We start from the raw sequence: 13353 nt of genomic DNA, 5'->3' as shown, positions 1-13353 counted from the left end.
TTAATATTCTTATCTATTATTTAGATTAGCATCTAATGGAAAGTTTCTTAACATCTGCGCCATATAGAGTACCATCTTGCTTGCATATAGTAGTGTTTCTTTATCCATACATCATTATGTGTAATTAATATGAATCTATGTCCAATTTCCATCATATACATGTCGAAGCTTCCTCTTCATTTGCCTTACCAATTTAAACTTCCGTTATTGTGAATTCTGCCCAACGGATGAAGGGATTTGATCTTAAAATGTGGATATAGAAGAATAGGTGAAATTTGTTAATTTGGAAAAAAAATAGGTAGCCAATTAAAAGTTTGGAAGAACAATGATTACATAATGTGATAGTTGACTTTGTGAAAGAAGTGAATTAAGTAGTAACAATTTCCAAGAAACCTATGATGACACATTGACTTTGTGAATGTGAATTGGTTGGATGGTAATCTAGACATACACGAGATGCATGGTGAAGGATTTCTTGATTGGTCATGGATACATGGATGATATGATAGACCAATCTATACCATGGGGATGGATACATAAATGGTATGATAATCATGTTTCTATATGATGATCGAAGCATTAGATCAAATGAAACAACTATCCTAATACAATCTTGCAAACTATTTCTATTATATCAAGCCACCCCTTAATTGTTGTCTTCTACTATGAAATTCGATTCGATGTCACCGACCCATTGCTATTTGTCTTTTAGAACCATATTAATTGCACAAAAAAGTGATAAAAATTAAATGTTATACATGTCACGGGTCTTTGAAGACTCTACTATAAAATTCTATGTCATTGAACCATCCAACAATAGGGTGGTTCACTTTTGTATTGTACTTATTATGATTTGGTTTTTAAGTTTGTTTCTTCTTTTGGATCATTGATGTTTGTCCTTTAGAACCATATTAATTGCACACAAAAAAAGTAAAAATTAAATTTTATACATTTAACGGGTCTTTAAAGGCTCTACTATAAGATTGGATATGACTGAGACATCCACTTGATTATGTTTAATTTACCATGATCAACAACATCCATGATTGCATTAATCGAAAAATGGTTAACGTTTCCGGATATGGGGCATATTGTAGCCACTGTTTTAGGTAAAGTTGTCGTGAAATTGACGAAACAAGGAGCATCTGAGACATTTTTCCCATTGCGTGGCATCCCATCATCTAACCCTTCTTCACTAATTATTTGTCTTGGAGCTATCTCTGGTCATTATATCTATGTCAAGTTGAAAGATGATTGTCCGATACCTCCGACGTGCATTCAGTGGAAGAACCATTGTTCTGCGGAAGCTATTGTTTGGGAGTCATTTTTTGTTGCTCGGCAGGCTAAATTTGATAAACTTATGAAGGAAAGATAGTCGACAACAAAAAGAATGTCCAGGTTGGTTCTAACTCGAATTATCCAATTGAGCTTTGATTTGTTTGGTAATGATATTACAATTAAATTACCTAATTCCCATATGTTTATGACTAATTTCCTTTGCTCATAGTATCCATGATTGGTATATATAATGATGCTCCCCCAAATGATTTCCATATGATTATGACTAATTTCATTGGCATGTTGCATCCATGATTGATATACACATGATGTTCCGCCGAACCCGTGCAACGCACGGGCAGCCATCTAGTATATATATAAATCCTAGATAGTTATCCAATTGACTATCTAAACCCTAATCCACATCACCCACTTAAACCAATTAAAATCTTTCATTTAGCCACATCACTCACTTATATTCATTTAATGTGTGGTACTAATTATTATTATTATTATTACTATTATTATTATTATTATTATTATTATTATTATTATTGTTGTTGTTGTTGTTGTTGTTTTGGGTTACTATTAATTTTAATTTTTTTTGTTTAATTTATTTTTTTTGGTACAAAATAGTTAATACTTTTGCTGATAATTTTTTGTCCAATTTTTGTGCATATAGGAAGTTGGTCGATTGTCAGGACTATTTACTGATAATTTTGGTATGCAAATTCATTGTCACGTAAAAAAAATATTGATGGTGTGTCTAAATATAAAATTCAATTTGAATTGTTAGTAAAAAAAATAGATAAAATAAAATTTATTGATGGTTTGCATGCTTTGTGTGATTTTTATCATATTCGATTTTGAGTACGAGTTAAGTTGGTTTATCTTTGTCCCAATATGTTTCAAATTAATATAAATGACAGATTCGATAATGAAGTAGTTTATCCAACTCAGAATCCTCCAATGAGATTTATAATATAAAAAAACTTATTATGTTTCAACATCAATTTTTTCCCATTTAGATAATTTCTATTGTTATTGTTATTATTTTGATAATACCTATTGTTTCGATTTAAAATTATTACCTATACAAATAATTTTTTGATGTTACAGTATAAAACAGCGCATAAGACCCGTGCATCGCACGAGTAATCGTCTAGTATATATATATATATATATATATATATATATATATATATATATATATATATATATATATAATCTGGGTCATTCATCTATTTTTTCTCTCTCTTTTCTTCTATGTTTTTTTTTATTTGTGGGACAATCAATCGTTAACAAAAGGATGGAGGGCTGGAAAAAAAATGCACGAGGGGATCTGATCTAACCTGATGATCAGAAAAGGTTGATGACTGGTCCGTTGAGCAAATCGTCCACCGGAGGGGGGTTTGTACCTGCAGGCACTCCGATGCTTAAGTCAGCAAGAGAAGAGAGAGAAAGTTTAGAGTGGAATGAATTAGAATACCCGGCTCTCCTGTCTAGGAGAGCTTATATAGTTGCCCCCAGCGCTGGGTCAAAGGTTGGTCTATTGGGCCGGGATTACCGGCCCAATAGACTAAACTGCCAAGATAGTCTCTGTATCGTAGGAGAGACGGTTATTCGCCTCTATCTTGGTTGGAGCTGTTCCGCTATATACGGGTAAGGGATAAGCTCCGTGACTCAAGTGTGGCTGGATGGATGAGCACGTGTTAAACGTGCTGCTTAGCCGTTAAGTTATGGAGAAATTGATCAACATGCGTGGATAGATGAGCACGTGTTTAACGTGCTGCTTATCCGTTATGTCGAGCATGACACATCATTGGCTGACGTGTCGGGGAAGTCTCCCCTTATTGGGCTGTGCCCCAAATGTCGGGCAAAAAGTGATTGGGCCAGCTCTTGGCCCAGTCCAGAACAGGATCCAATTCTAGCTTTTTGCACTTTCATTTTATCATTAAAAAAAAAAGTAAAATTTAAACTCTCTCCTTTTGAACCCGGGTATATATATTTGTTCCCGCGGTTCTACTGCTGCACCATTCTGCCGCGGCAAGTTTTGTTTTTGAACAACGGTGCGGTAAGTTATTATGCACAAATTCGGCTCAAAAGCTTCAGTCTATTCTCACAACCCATGCCACCCATTCAACCTTATGCCACTTATCCGTTATATCCACACCACCATTGCCAATTCTTATCAATCAATCTACCATTCAAACCAGCTCCTTAATGGATTATCAAAATTCAGTCGAGTTGATGATGCACGTAAACTGTTTGAAAAAATGTCTCAAAAGGATGAATATTCATGGAACACCATGATATCTGGCTATGTTAATGTAGGAAGATTAGTTGAAGCAAGAGAGCTTTTTGATGGGTTTTCATGTAGGAGTTCCATCACATGGTCTTCCATTATATCTGGGTATTGTAAATTTGGGTGTAAAGTTGAAGCTTTTGATTTGTTTAGGTCAATGAGGTTGGAGGGTCATAAACCTACTCAGTTTACTTTAGGGAGTGTTCTGAGAGTGTGTTCATCGTTGGGTTTGATCCTAACTGGGGAAATGATTCATGGGTATGTTGTAAAGAATGGATATGAATCTAATGTGTTTGTTGTTACTGGACTTGTTGACATGTATGCTAAGTGCAAGTGTATTTCAGAGGCGGAATTTCTTTTCAAGGGGTTGGCTTTTGATAGGAAAAATCATGTCTTGTGGACGGCTATGGTTACTGGTTATGCTCAAAATGGTGATAGTCATAAGGCGGTTGAATTTTTTCGTTACATGCATACACACGGGGTTGAGTCTAATCAGTATACCTTTCCAACTATTTTGACAGCATGTTCTTCTGTATCAGCTGGTTGTTTTGGTGAACAGGTGCATGTTTGTATTGTAAGAAGTGGTTTTGGGTGCAATGTATATGTTCAAAGTGCATTGGTTGATATGTATGCAAAATGTGGAGATTTAAACAGTGCAAAGAAGGTATTAGAAACTATGGAGGACGACGACGTTGTTTCGTGGAACTCCTTGATAGTTGGATTTGTAAGACATGGGTTTGAACAGGAAGCTCTACTATTATTTAAAAATATGCATGGAAGAAATATGAAGATTGATGATTATACATTCCCATCAATCCTGAATTGTTGCGTAGTAGGTAGTATAAATCCAAGATCTGTTCATTGTTTGATAATCAAAACTGGATTTGAGAATTATAAGCTTGTTAACAATGCTCTTGTTGACATGTATGCCAAAACTATGGACATGAATTGTGCATACACAGTGTTTGAAAATATGCTTGAGAAAGATGTCATCTCATGGACCTCCCTTGTAACCGGTTATGCACAAAATGACTCCCACGAAGAATCACTGAAGATTTTTTGCGACATGAGAGTTGCAGGTGTAAATCCAGACCAATTTATTGTAGCAAGTATTTTGAGTGCCTGTGCAGAATTGACTCTTCTAGAATTTGGTAAGCAAGTGCATTCAGACTTTATTAAATCAGGCCTCAGGTCGTCATCGTCCGTGGATAATTCTCTTGTAGCCATGTATGCAAAATGTGGATGTCTAGATGATGCTGATGCAGTTTTTGTTTCAATGCAAGTTAAAGATGTAATTACTTGGACAGCTCTTATTGTTGGTTATGCGCAGAATGGTAAAGGAAGAGACTCCTTAAGATTTTATGATGCCATGATTTCAAGTGGCACAAAACCAGATTTTATCACATTTATAGGATTATTATTTGCTTGTAGCCATGCTGGTCTTGTGGATGAAGGTCGCAGTTACTTTCACCAGATGAAAAAGGTATATGGAATAAAACCTGGCCCTGAACACTATGCCTGCATGATTGACGCTTTCGGACGATCAGGAAAACTCGATGAGGCAAAAGAATTACTAGATCAAATAGATGTGAAACCAGATGCAACTGTATGGAAATCACTCCTTGCTGCATGTAGAGTGCATGGAAACTTAGAGTTGGGAGAAAGGGCAGCTACAAATCTTTTTGAGTTGGAACCTAATAATGCAATGCCTTATGTTTTGCTATCTAACATGTATTCTGCAGCTCATAAATGGGATGATTCTGCGAAAATTCGAAAGTTGATGAAATCGAAAGGAATAGTGAAGGAGCCTGGATGCAGTTGGATTGAGATAAACAGCAGGGTGCATACATTCATTTCTGATGATAGAGGCCATCCAATGGAAGCTGAGATTTATTCCAAGATTGATGAAATTATAGTGAGAATTAAGGAAGCCGGTTATGTACCAGATATGAATTTTTCTTTGCATGACATGGATAAAGAGGGAAAGGAAGTTGGTCTTGCTTATCACAGTGAGAAACTGGCTGTTGCTTTTGGATTACTAGCTGCTCCACCAAGTGCACCTATCAGGATATTTAAGAATCTCCGAGTTTGTGGGGATTGTCATTCGGCTATGAAATATATATCGAGAGTTTTCACTCGCCATATCATCTTGAGGGATTCAAATTGTTTTCATCATTTTAGAGAAGGAGAATGTTCTTGTGGGGATTATTGGTAGGATTTTTCTTCAAAAAAACTTCATACCAGTAGTTTCAAGGGAAGTTAATCCACATGACATTTTCTAGCTTTTGGGGGCTTGATTACACAGTTTGTTGTTTCTGTTGTACTACCAAGGTTAAATTTATTTATTTTTTAATGTCATATATACATAGAGAAATTTAAAATTTTCCAGCATAATAACAGTAAATTGATACCACTGTAAAAAAAATAAACAGTAAATTAATACCATAATTTTTTTAACAGTAAATCGTTTTAGGATGGAAGAGGATCTACATTTTCTTTAATTGAAATTGTACATTATGAGATGCAAAATGGTAACATGTAAGATTTTAGATCATTGATAGTTTGTTTCTTCAAATATTGCACGAGTGAACTAAGTAATTAGCTCAAGTTGTTAATGAGCTGCTCTTAGAATGAATTGTTCTGGAGAATCAAAGTTTGATTTTTGGTGGAAATTATTTTTTACCAGATTTTATTTACCTCACGACCGAACTTTGAATTACTAAGACCCCTTCCCTTGAAAAGCAGAGGGATAATACCAACAAAAAAAAAAACAAATTGCACGAGTGAGGAATTTAACTAATAAATATAAGGGATATGTTTTTGCTGTCTAATGAATGTTTCTTTATGCTCAGAATAACTTGCTCCTGGTATATACTACTTCATAACCAGTGTATCAGTTAGCAGAGAATGTAATCAAAACTATGAAATACCTTTCTGGTTACCAAAACTTTCAGTTTCCACTCTTACAAAAGAATAGTTTATCTTAACTATCGAGTAAGCATTCCCCTTTATGGTATGAAATGAAGAGATGGAAAATAACACCCGAATCACTGGTACCCTTGGTCACTTGAAAAAATTGGAGGAAAATGGTTCATTCTCAACATTTAGATCATGTCCACAGAGAATGTTAAGGAAAAAAATATGCTTATAAGTCATCAATTTATTTAGATATTTAGTTGTTTTAGAATTGAAGTTTAATAAGACTTGGCAGTTAGCAGAACCAAGAGACACATGCAGAATAATTTATCTTTAAAAAAGAAAAAGAATAAAAAAAATAGAGAAGCTGGTGGAAAATTAGAAGAAAAAAAATGCTACTCATTTGATTGATGATTTCCACAGTCCACTTTGAGGAACAAACAATCTAGAACTATATGAAACGTTAGCAAAAGAATTGTGTGAACTTGTTATCTTTAAAATTGAGGCATACATCAACCAAAAACTACTTAAAAATTGAATGTAACAGTTTCAGCAGGCACTCCTACATCATCCATGTGATTGTCATCTGCAGGTCCTTGATAAAGAGGTTGCGTGGTTTTGAGGCTCATATGAGTTGTATAGTCATGATTGTGCAGGTTGGACAGCAGAGATCTGAACTGTTAGCGAAAGTAGCATTGCTGGTCTGGTAATCTACTCATCCAAAATCAATTTACAAATGGCCGAAGAAAAAAATCAACTCCTTGCATGCTCAGGAATGAGACGCCGACGCAACTCATCAGATGCGCCTGCCAACTCTGCAACATTTTTTTTTAATTTATGTAAGCAATAACGGAATATTTGATCTTATCAATCATGTTTAGTTTATCACCATGTGTTACCTTGAGCTGTAAAATCAAACAAAGGGGGAAGTTCTTGCCCATTCGGTAAGCGTACATTTGGGTCTCGGAGATCATCAAAGAAAGAGTGTGCACATGCTTCCAACTGTAAACAAAATATAATCAGCACTTCTTTGCAACACAGTAATCAAACAACTGCGACTGAACATACGATAAAGCTACGAAAGGTATCGTTTTTAAAACCAAATTAACTTTCTTACAGCTGTGCAACGTAGATTTGGTGAATACTGAAGCATCCTTGACACAAGGTCCACTGCTTCAGAAGGCATGCTTTTGTGAAAGATCTGGATATTACAGAAGTATTACAATTTATCAATTTATCAATCAATTAAAAATTATAAGCTTCCGGGGCAGGTAGGAAGTAATAAAGAACTACGAACCTTGTGCCATGGGTGAGCTTTAATCTGAGGAAACTTGAATTCAGTGTAATTTGGATTCATGCACTTTATTTCTTCTCTTGTTGGTGTTCCCAAAATCTACAATACATAATAACACTCAGATTGAAGATCCAAAAAACAACAGAAAGCAACATTCAATAAGAAGCAAACAAAAGGACACTGGCACAAGAAAATTTACCTTAATGATCTCTACCAACTGATCAACCCCACTCTCTCCAGGAAAAATTGGCTGCAAATAAAATAGCATTGCTATATATAAGAATCAATCTAAAAATGTGTAATGTTCTAAATTATTGTCTGCATAGCAGTATATAAAATTGCAGATACCACATAAATGCAAAACCAACTAAGAATTCTCTCACACAATGAACTTCGTGAAAACGTTGATTGCTTACAAATGATATTAAAACTCCTTAAACAAATTCTCACCTGTCCTAGAAGAAGCTCAGCCAAAACACAGCCAGCAGACCAAACATCAATAGCAGTTGTGTATTCCGTTGCACCGAATATAAGTTCAGGAGCTCTATAATACCGTGAGCATATGTATGATATGTTGGGTTCACCAGGCACCTAAAAGTTCAATAATATCATAAGCCCAAGCACATATAAAATACAATTTTCAAATTGATAAAGAAAAAAACGGAACTTACCAACATTTTTGCACTACCAAAATCACATATCTTTAACTGATGACTCGCGGGATTAACCTGTGATATGCAATTACATGTCAGTTTAATAGAAATTTAGTATTTCTTGAAATTTAAAAATACATGGTTCACAAACAAGGAAATTTGAAAGAAAGAAATAAAGAAAAAGATTTCATACCAATAGATTCTGAGGTTTGATGTCACGGTGACAGACTCCAACCACATGATGCATATAATTTAAACCACGGCAAATCTGCAAGAGTGTATTGACATGATGAATCAATAACAGAATAAAAGTAACAAACCAAAAGCAAATGGCTGGAATTCTATTAACATTATTGAGGAAGCTCGTGACCAAAATAAAAAATAAACAATAATAATTGACTCAATTTCTAGATTACCTGATACATGTATAGTTGTACATAAATTATAGGCATGTGTTGGTGCATCCTGACATAGTGCTTCGAAACTCTGTAGACAGTTTCAGGTACGTACTCCAAAACTAAGTTAAGGTACACATCTTCTTTTTCAGCCGTCGAGTAGAAACAGTGCTTCAGTTTAAGAACATTAGTGTGTTCAAGCATACGCATAACCTGGAGTTCCCTATTTTTATATCTCTTGTCTTGTAAGACTTTCTTTATTGCAACGGATTCGCCAGTTTCAACGCACTTAGCCTACAACATATTCAAGCCATTGTGGATAAGCAAAGAGAGTAACTTGACAATTCCATACAACACTGAAACACTGCTAAAGGAATATAAATACCTGATAAACAACACCAAAAGAACCGGTACCAACAACACGCTCTGCCGCATATGAGATTATCTGAGCGAAGCAAAAATGAAGTTATCGAAGGTACAATATTTTAAGATTCTTAAGACTATACAGCTGAATAGAAATTAATGGACTGATCAGAACAATACCCTCTTTGGCTGTCCATCTCGACCACCAATAGAAGTTGTAATTACTTGACCAGTTTCGGTTCCATTTCCGTTCACAATAGTTGCTTCCATATCCTGCACACAGCAAATCAATTACCAAACTCAATGATTGATTGCTTTTCAACAAAAATTAGGTTCACTAAACTTAACTATAAATGTAACTTTTCATTTAATGACATCTTTATAGAGTTAAAAAGGCGCATGCATATGCTAGGTCTCCAATGAATATAGAAAAAATTCAAGTAGGAAAATAGAACAAATTAATGACAATAAATACCTTTTCGTTGTTGTTTTTGCTTTTATCATCTTTAATTTTCATTTCGTTTAATTCTTTTGGAAGCTGATCACAACCTGACTTCTCGGTTTTAGCCACAGCAGAAACATTAGAATTACTTGTAGTAGATACATCTCCTTGCGATGCATCTACATACTTATCCTTGTTATTTCCGCCTCTTTCAACACGATTTGTTTCCCCACTTTCTAGATCAAACTTGGCTCTTTTTATGGTAGAATCCCCACCCTGAAAAGGAACAGTTTGAATTTAACTAACACACATTGTTTACATGTAGGCATGCCAAATCAGAAAACCATATCTCAAGTACATAAACTTTTCTAGCATTTCCACTTAATTTAGTTTACCATATTGTTAGCTCTTGCCATAACTAAACTAGGAATTAATGACAATTATCTAAAAGCAAACATGCAAAATCTAGCATACATTATCCAAATCATATAACTTAGTCACACCATAACTGTTTCTTGAACATTATCATCTTATTTTGACAAAGCTATACTTTCAACAGCACAAACAATCATATAAATTTGTGAGATCATAAAACATTTTGAATTAAAACAACTACATCTGAAAAACAAAACAAAGAAAAAGTGGTCACAAAAACCATATTACAGATTTTTAAATCCAAGAATAAATAACATCAGGAAATGGATGGAAAAAGTAAAATAAATCCAGGAACCAAATTACAGATTTTTAAAAAATAACAAGATTATTATCAAAAAAATAAAAAATAAAATGTTATGCCTAAAAAGTACTAAAATCATAAACATAGTCATTTCATGAAAAACATTTTAGTTTTGTTATATTTCTTCAGCTACCAAACAAAACAGCAACAAAAGTAACATCTTTAAAAAAAATTATAGAAAATAAAAATAAATAAAAAAACTTTTTGAGATGGAGAGATCTGAAACTTACAGGATCTGATGAAATAGAGGTTCTACCAGAAGCAATGCTTTTTAATCTTCTCATCATGTTCATATTGTCTGATTCCAACCTCAACAATACACAACTGAATCAACAACACACCCTCAAATCTAAACACCCTCTAAAAATTTGTTATTATATGTTTTTTATTTTTTTTTTGTTGAAAATTGAAAACAAAAGAGAGAAACACAAAAAAATTGAGTTTCTCCCTCTTGTTTTTCAGTTTCTGCAAACAACAATAGAAATGGAAGAGAAAAAGAACAATGAAACAAAAAACAAAACAAGACACAAATCTATAATAAAGCAATGCTTTCTCTCTCTCTTTACTAAAAATAAGGTGACAGGTCTTAGTTAAGATTTTGAATGGTCAAACATCCATCAATTCCAATCATTCTAAGCTTCAAAGTTTGTACCTCAGTCAAACGAGAAATACTGACCGTTGATAAGAAATTATGGAGAATGGATGGTGAAGATTTTTGTTGTCATTTACGAGAAAGGGATCATAAGGACAGAGATGTGAGACATTAACGGAATATTCGGAGTGTTTAAATTTGACATGCGATGTTTAAGGATAACAAATGGTTAACTCTCGTCTCCTTAGTTATAAAAATTGAATGATAGTCACAAAAATTTTAACTATTACCAGTGGGTCAGGCACGCGCCTTCCGCGTTTGTCTGTGTCTAACTTATGTCAAATTAAAAAAGATATCTTTTATGTTATGGTGAATTTGTTAATAAAAGATTTTTGCTGCTGAAACAAAAAGATGTGTCTTATGGTGAGTTTGTTAATAAAAGATTTTTATTGCTACTAAAAAAAATCAAGGGTATTGTTAGTATTATGAAAAGTCCACACCAAAACTCATGTATCCTCTTTATATATAGTATAGATACAATAAAATGACACGGAATAGAGGAACAAATTATTTGATTATATATGATTTATTTATATATAATATCAATAGAGGAACAATTTTAAGGCTTTGGCTAACATATACAAATGCATGATATGGTGCATAAGTTGTCGATTTTATTATAACGAATACAAATTTTACAAAATCCACCGTTGAATTGAAAGTTTATATTATATAGATCATCCATAAAAAAATTTAAAAAATTCATAAAGATTCGGAGTTATATAGTGATATGTTATTGAGTCTCATGAAGATTAACGATATTTAATAAAAATTCATAAGCCTTTAATTTTAACGGGTCTCAATTACATATCAAATGTTTTTCAATTTTTTCAAATCCAACGGTATATTTTGTAAAATTCATATTCGTTATAATGAAACTGAAAACTTATGCATCATACACCATATCATCTACTTGTTCATGGTAGAACTTGCCCAATTTTTAATGTCGGATTTTAACTATTACCGGATCATTCAAATAATGACTAAAATGAATTAACAATCGATAGCTTTAAGCATTAGAGCATTGTAATGAAATTAGTCAAGACACTCATTCATAAATCAAGTACCCTCTTAGATCAAGAATTTCAACTGTAGTTAACAAATTTTAATTCTCGATGTTGAACTCAATTCATTTAGTAAATAGGTCCGTTTTGATTAGTTTATTTTTGAGTTTATGTAAACAGCTTATTTTATAAGTTCACACTAATGCAAATTGTATTTTTATAAGCTATTTTATCATAAACTACCTTAACAAAAAACATAAGCTAATACATAAAAATTGTATAGGCTATTTGCATAAGCTCAAAAATAAGATAATACAAACGGGAGCATAGAATAAAGCTAGTTAGAGAAAATGTAATCGTGAGGCAATTAGATGAACACCAAAATAAGTCGGTAAATTACATGCACGGATCCAGAAATTTTATTAAGTGAGGTCAATTTCATAACTTAAAAAAAAAAAAAAAAAAATCTCCTTCTCAAAATATAAGCAAAAAATGGGTCAAACAAACTTGATATATTTGGTTCAAATTTTGGATCAAATACATTCATTTTTGTTGATCAACTTTTGGTTATATAACGTGTTACTTATATATCAATGTAATAATTATAAATTTTTTTATACAAAATTAGTTCTTTTAGTTTCTTAATCAATGTGTTTTTATTAATTTTATAATTTATTGTAGTAAATGAATTGACTATATAGAAACAATAATATCCTATAAGTAGAACCACGTTGCATAAATATATTAATTTTAACTAAAAATATAATATGCAAGTAGGGTCAACTGACACCACTGCTCTCACCCTCGATCCGTCCCCGAGTAAACATATCATTCACTAGCTAATATATAATGACAAAATCATGATTTAGTTAATAATTAAAATTTAGCTTCCATCTTTCATGTTTCAAGATATTCACGGGTTGTTACTCCATTTTATCTATCAAATATCTTGATCTATAATAATGCTACTATATCTAGAGAAACAATTGAAAGGCTAAATTAAATTCATATAATCATTAGGCAAATAACATGAAATTGCCATTTAATATGATAGGTTCAGATTAAATGGAATTTCATCTTGACCTACACTTCCTTTGTCCCTAATGCTTAACAAAACATAAAATCATGAATGAATGGAAATTAAGTCACCTTTGACCATTAATTTTTTTTTTTACATTGTTGTTGAAGTGATACATTTTAGTTCATATATAAAAGAAAACTTTTGACCATTCATATATACACATACATTGTGATCCAATGTGTTTCGCATAATTTGAATATTGTGCCGGTGATTCAAACTCCTACATAGGAACTA

The 13353-nt window shown here is 33.0% G+C and overlaps 2 protein-coding genes across 2 annotated transcripts; one reads left to right on the top strand and one right to left on the bottom strand.

Annotated features, from left to right (window-relative positions):
• Positions 1 to 3259: 3259 nt before the first annotated feature.
• On the top strand, positions 3260 to 6206 carry LOC123890144 (pentatricopeptide repeat-containing protein At2g03880, mitochondrial-like). The gene has a single exon (XM_045939698.1). It carries the CDS (start codon positions 3363 to 3365, stop codon positions 5796 to 5798), a length of 2436 nt encoding a protein of 811 aa, XP_045795654.1. The 5' UTR covers positions 3260 to 3362; the 3' UTR covers positions 5799 to 6206.
• Positions 6207 to 6877: 671 nt separating this feature from the next.
• LOC123888276 (shaggy-related protein kinase theta-like) lies at positions 6878 to 11001 on the bottom strand. The gene is made up of 13 exons (XM_045937273.1): positions 10613 to 11001; positions 9680 to 9922; positions 9385 to 9477; positions 9227 to 9286; positions 8863 to 9135; positions 8640 to 8714; positions 8465 to 8521; positions 8244 to 8384; positions 7993 to 8043; positions 7797 to 7892; positions 7617 to 7700; positions 7399 to 7501; positions 6878 to 7314 (listed from the first exon to the last, which is right to left on the bottom strand). Exons 1-13 carry the CDS (start codon positions 10673 to 10675, stop codon positions 7253 to 7255), a joined length of 1401 nt encoding a protein of 466 aa, XP_045793229.1. The 5' UTR covers positions 10676 to 11001; the 3' UTR covers positions 6878 to 7252.
• Positions 11002 to 13353: the final 2352 nt, after the last annotated feature.

Source organism: Trifolium pratense, linkage group LG6 (genome assembly GCF_020283565.1).
Source record: "Trifolium pratense cultivar HEN17-A07 linkage group LG6, ARS_RC_1.1, whole genome shotgun sequence".
Classification (NCBI taxonomy): Eukaryota; Viridiplantae; Streptophyta; class Magnoliopsida; order Fabales; family Fabaceae; genus Trifolium; species Trifolium pratense.
This window is presented reverse-complemented; position numbering and strand designations above follow the sequence as displayed.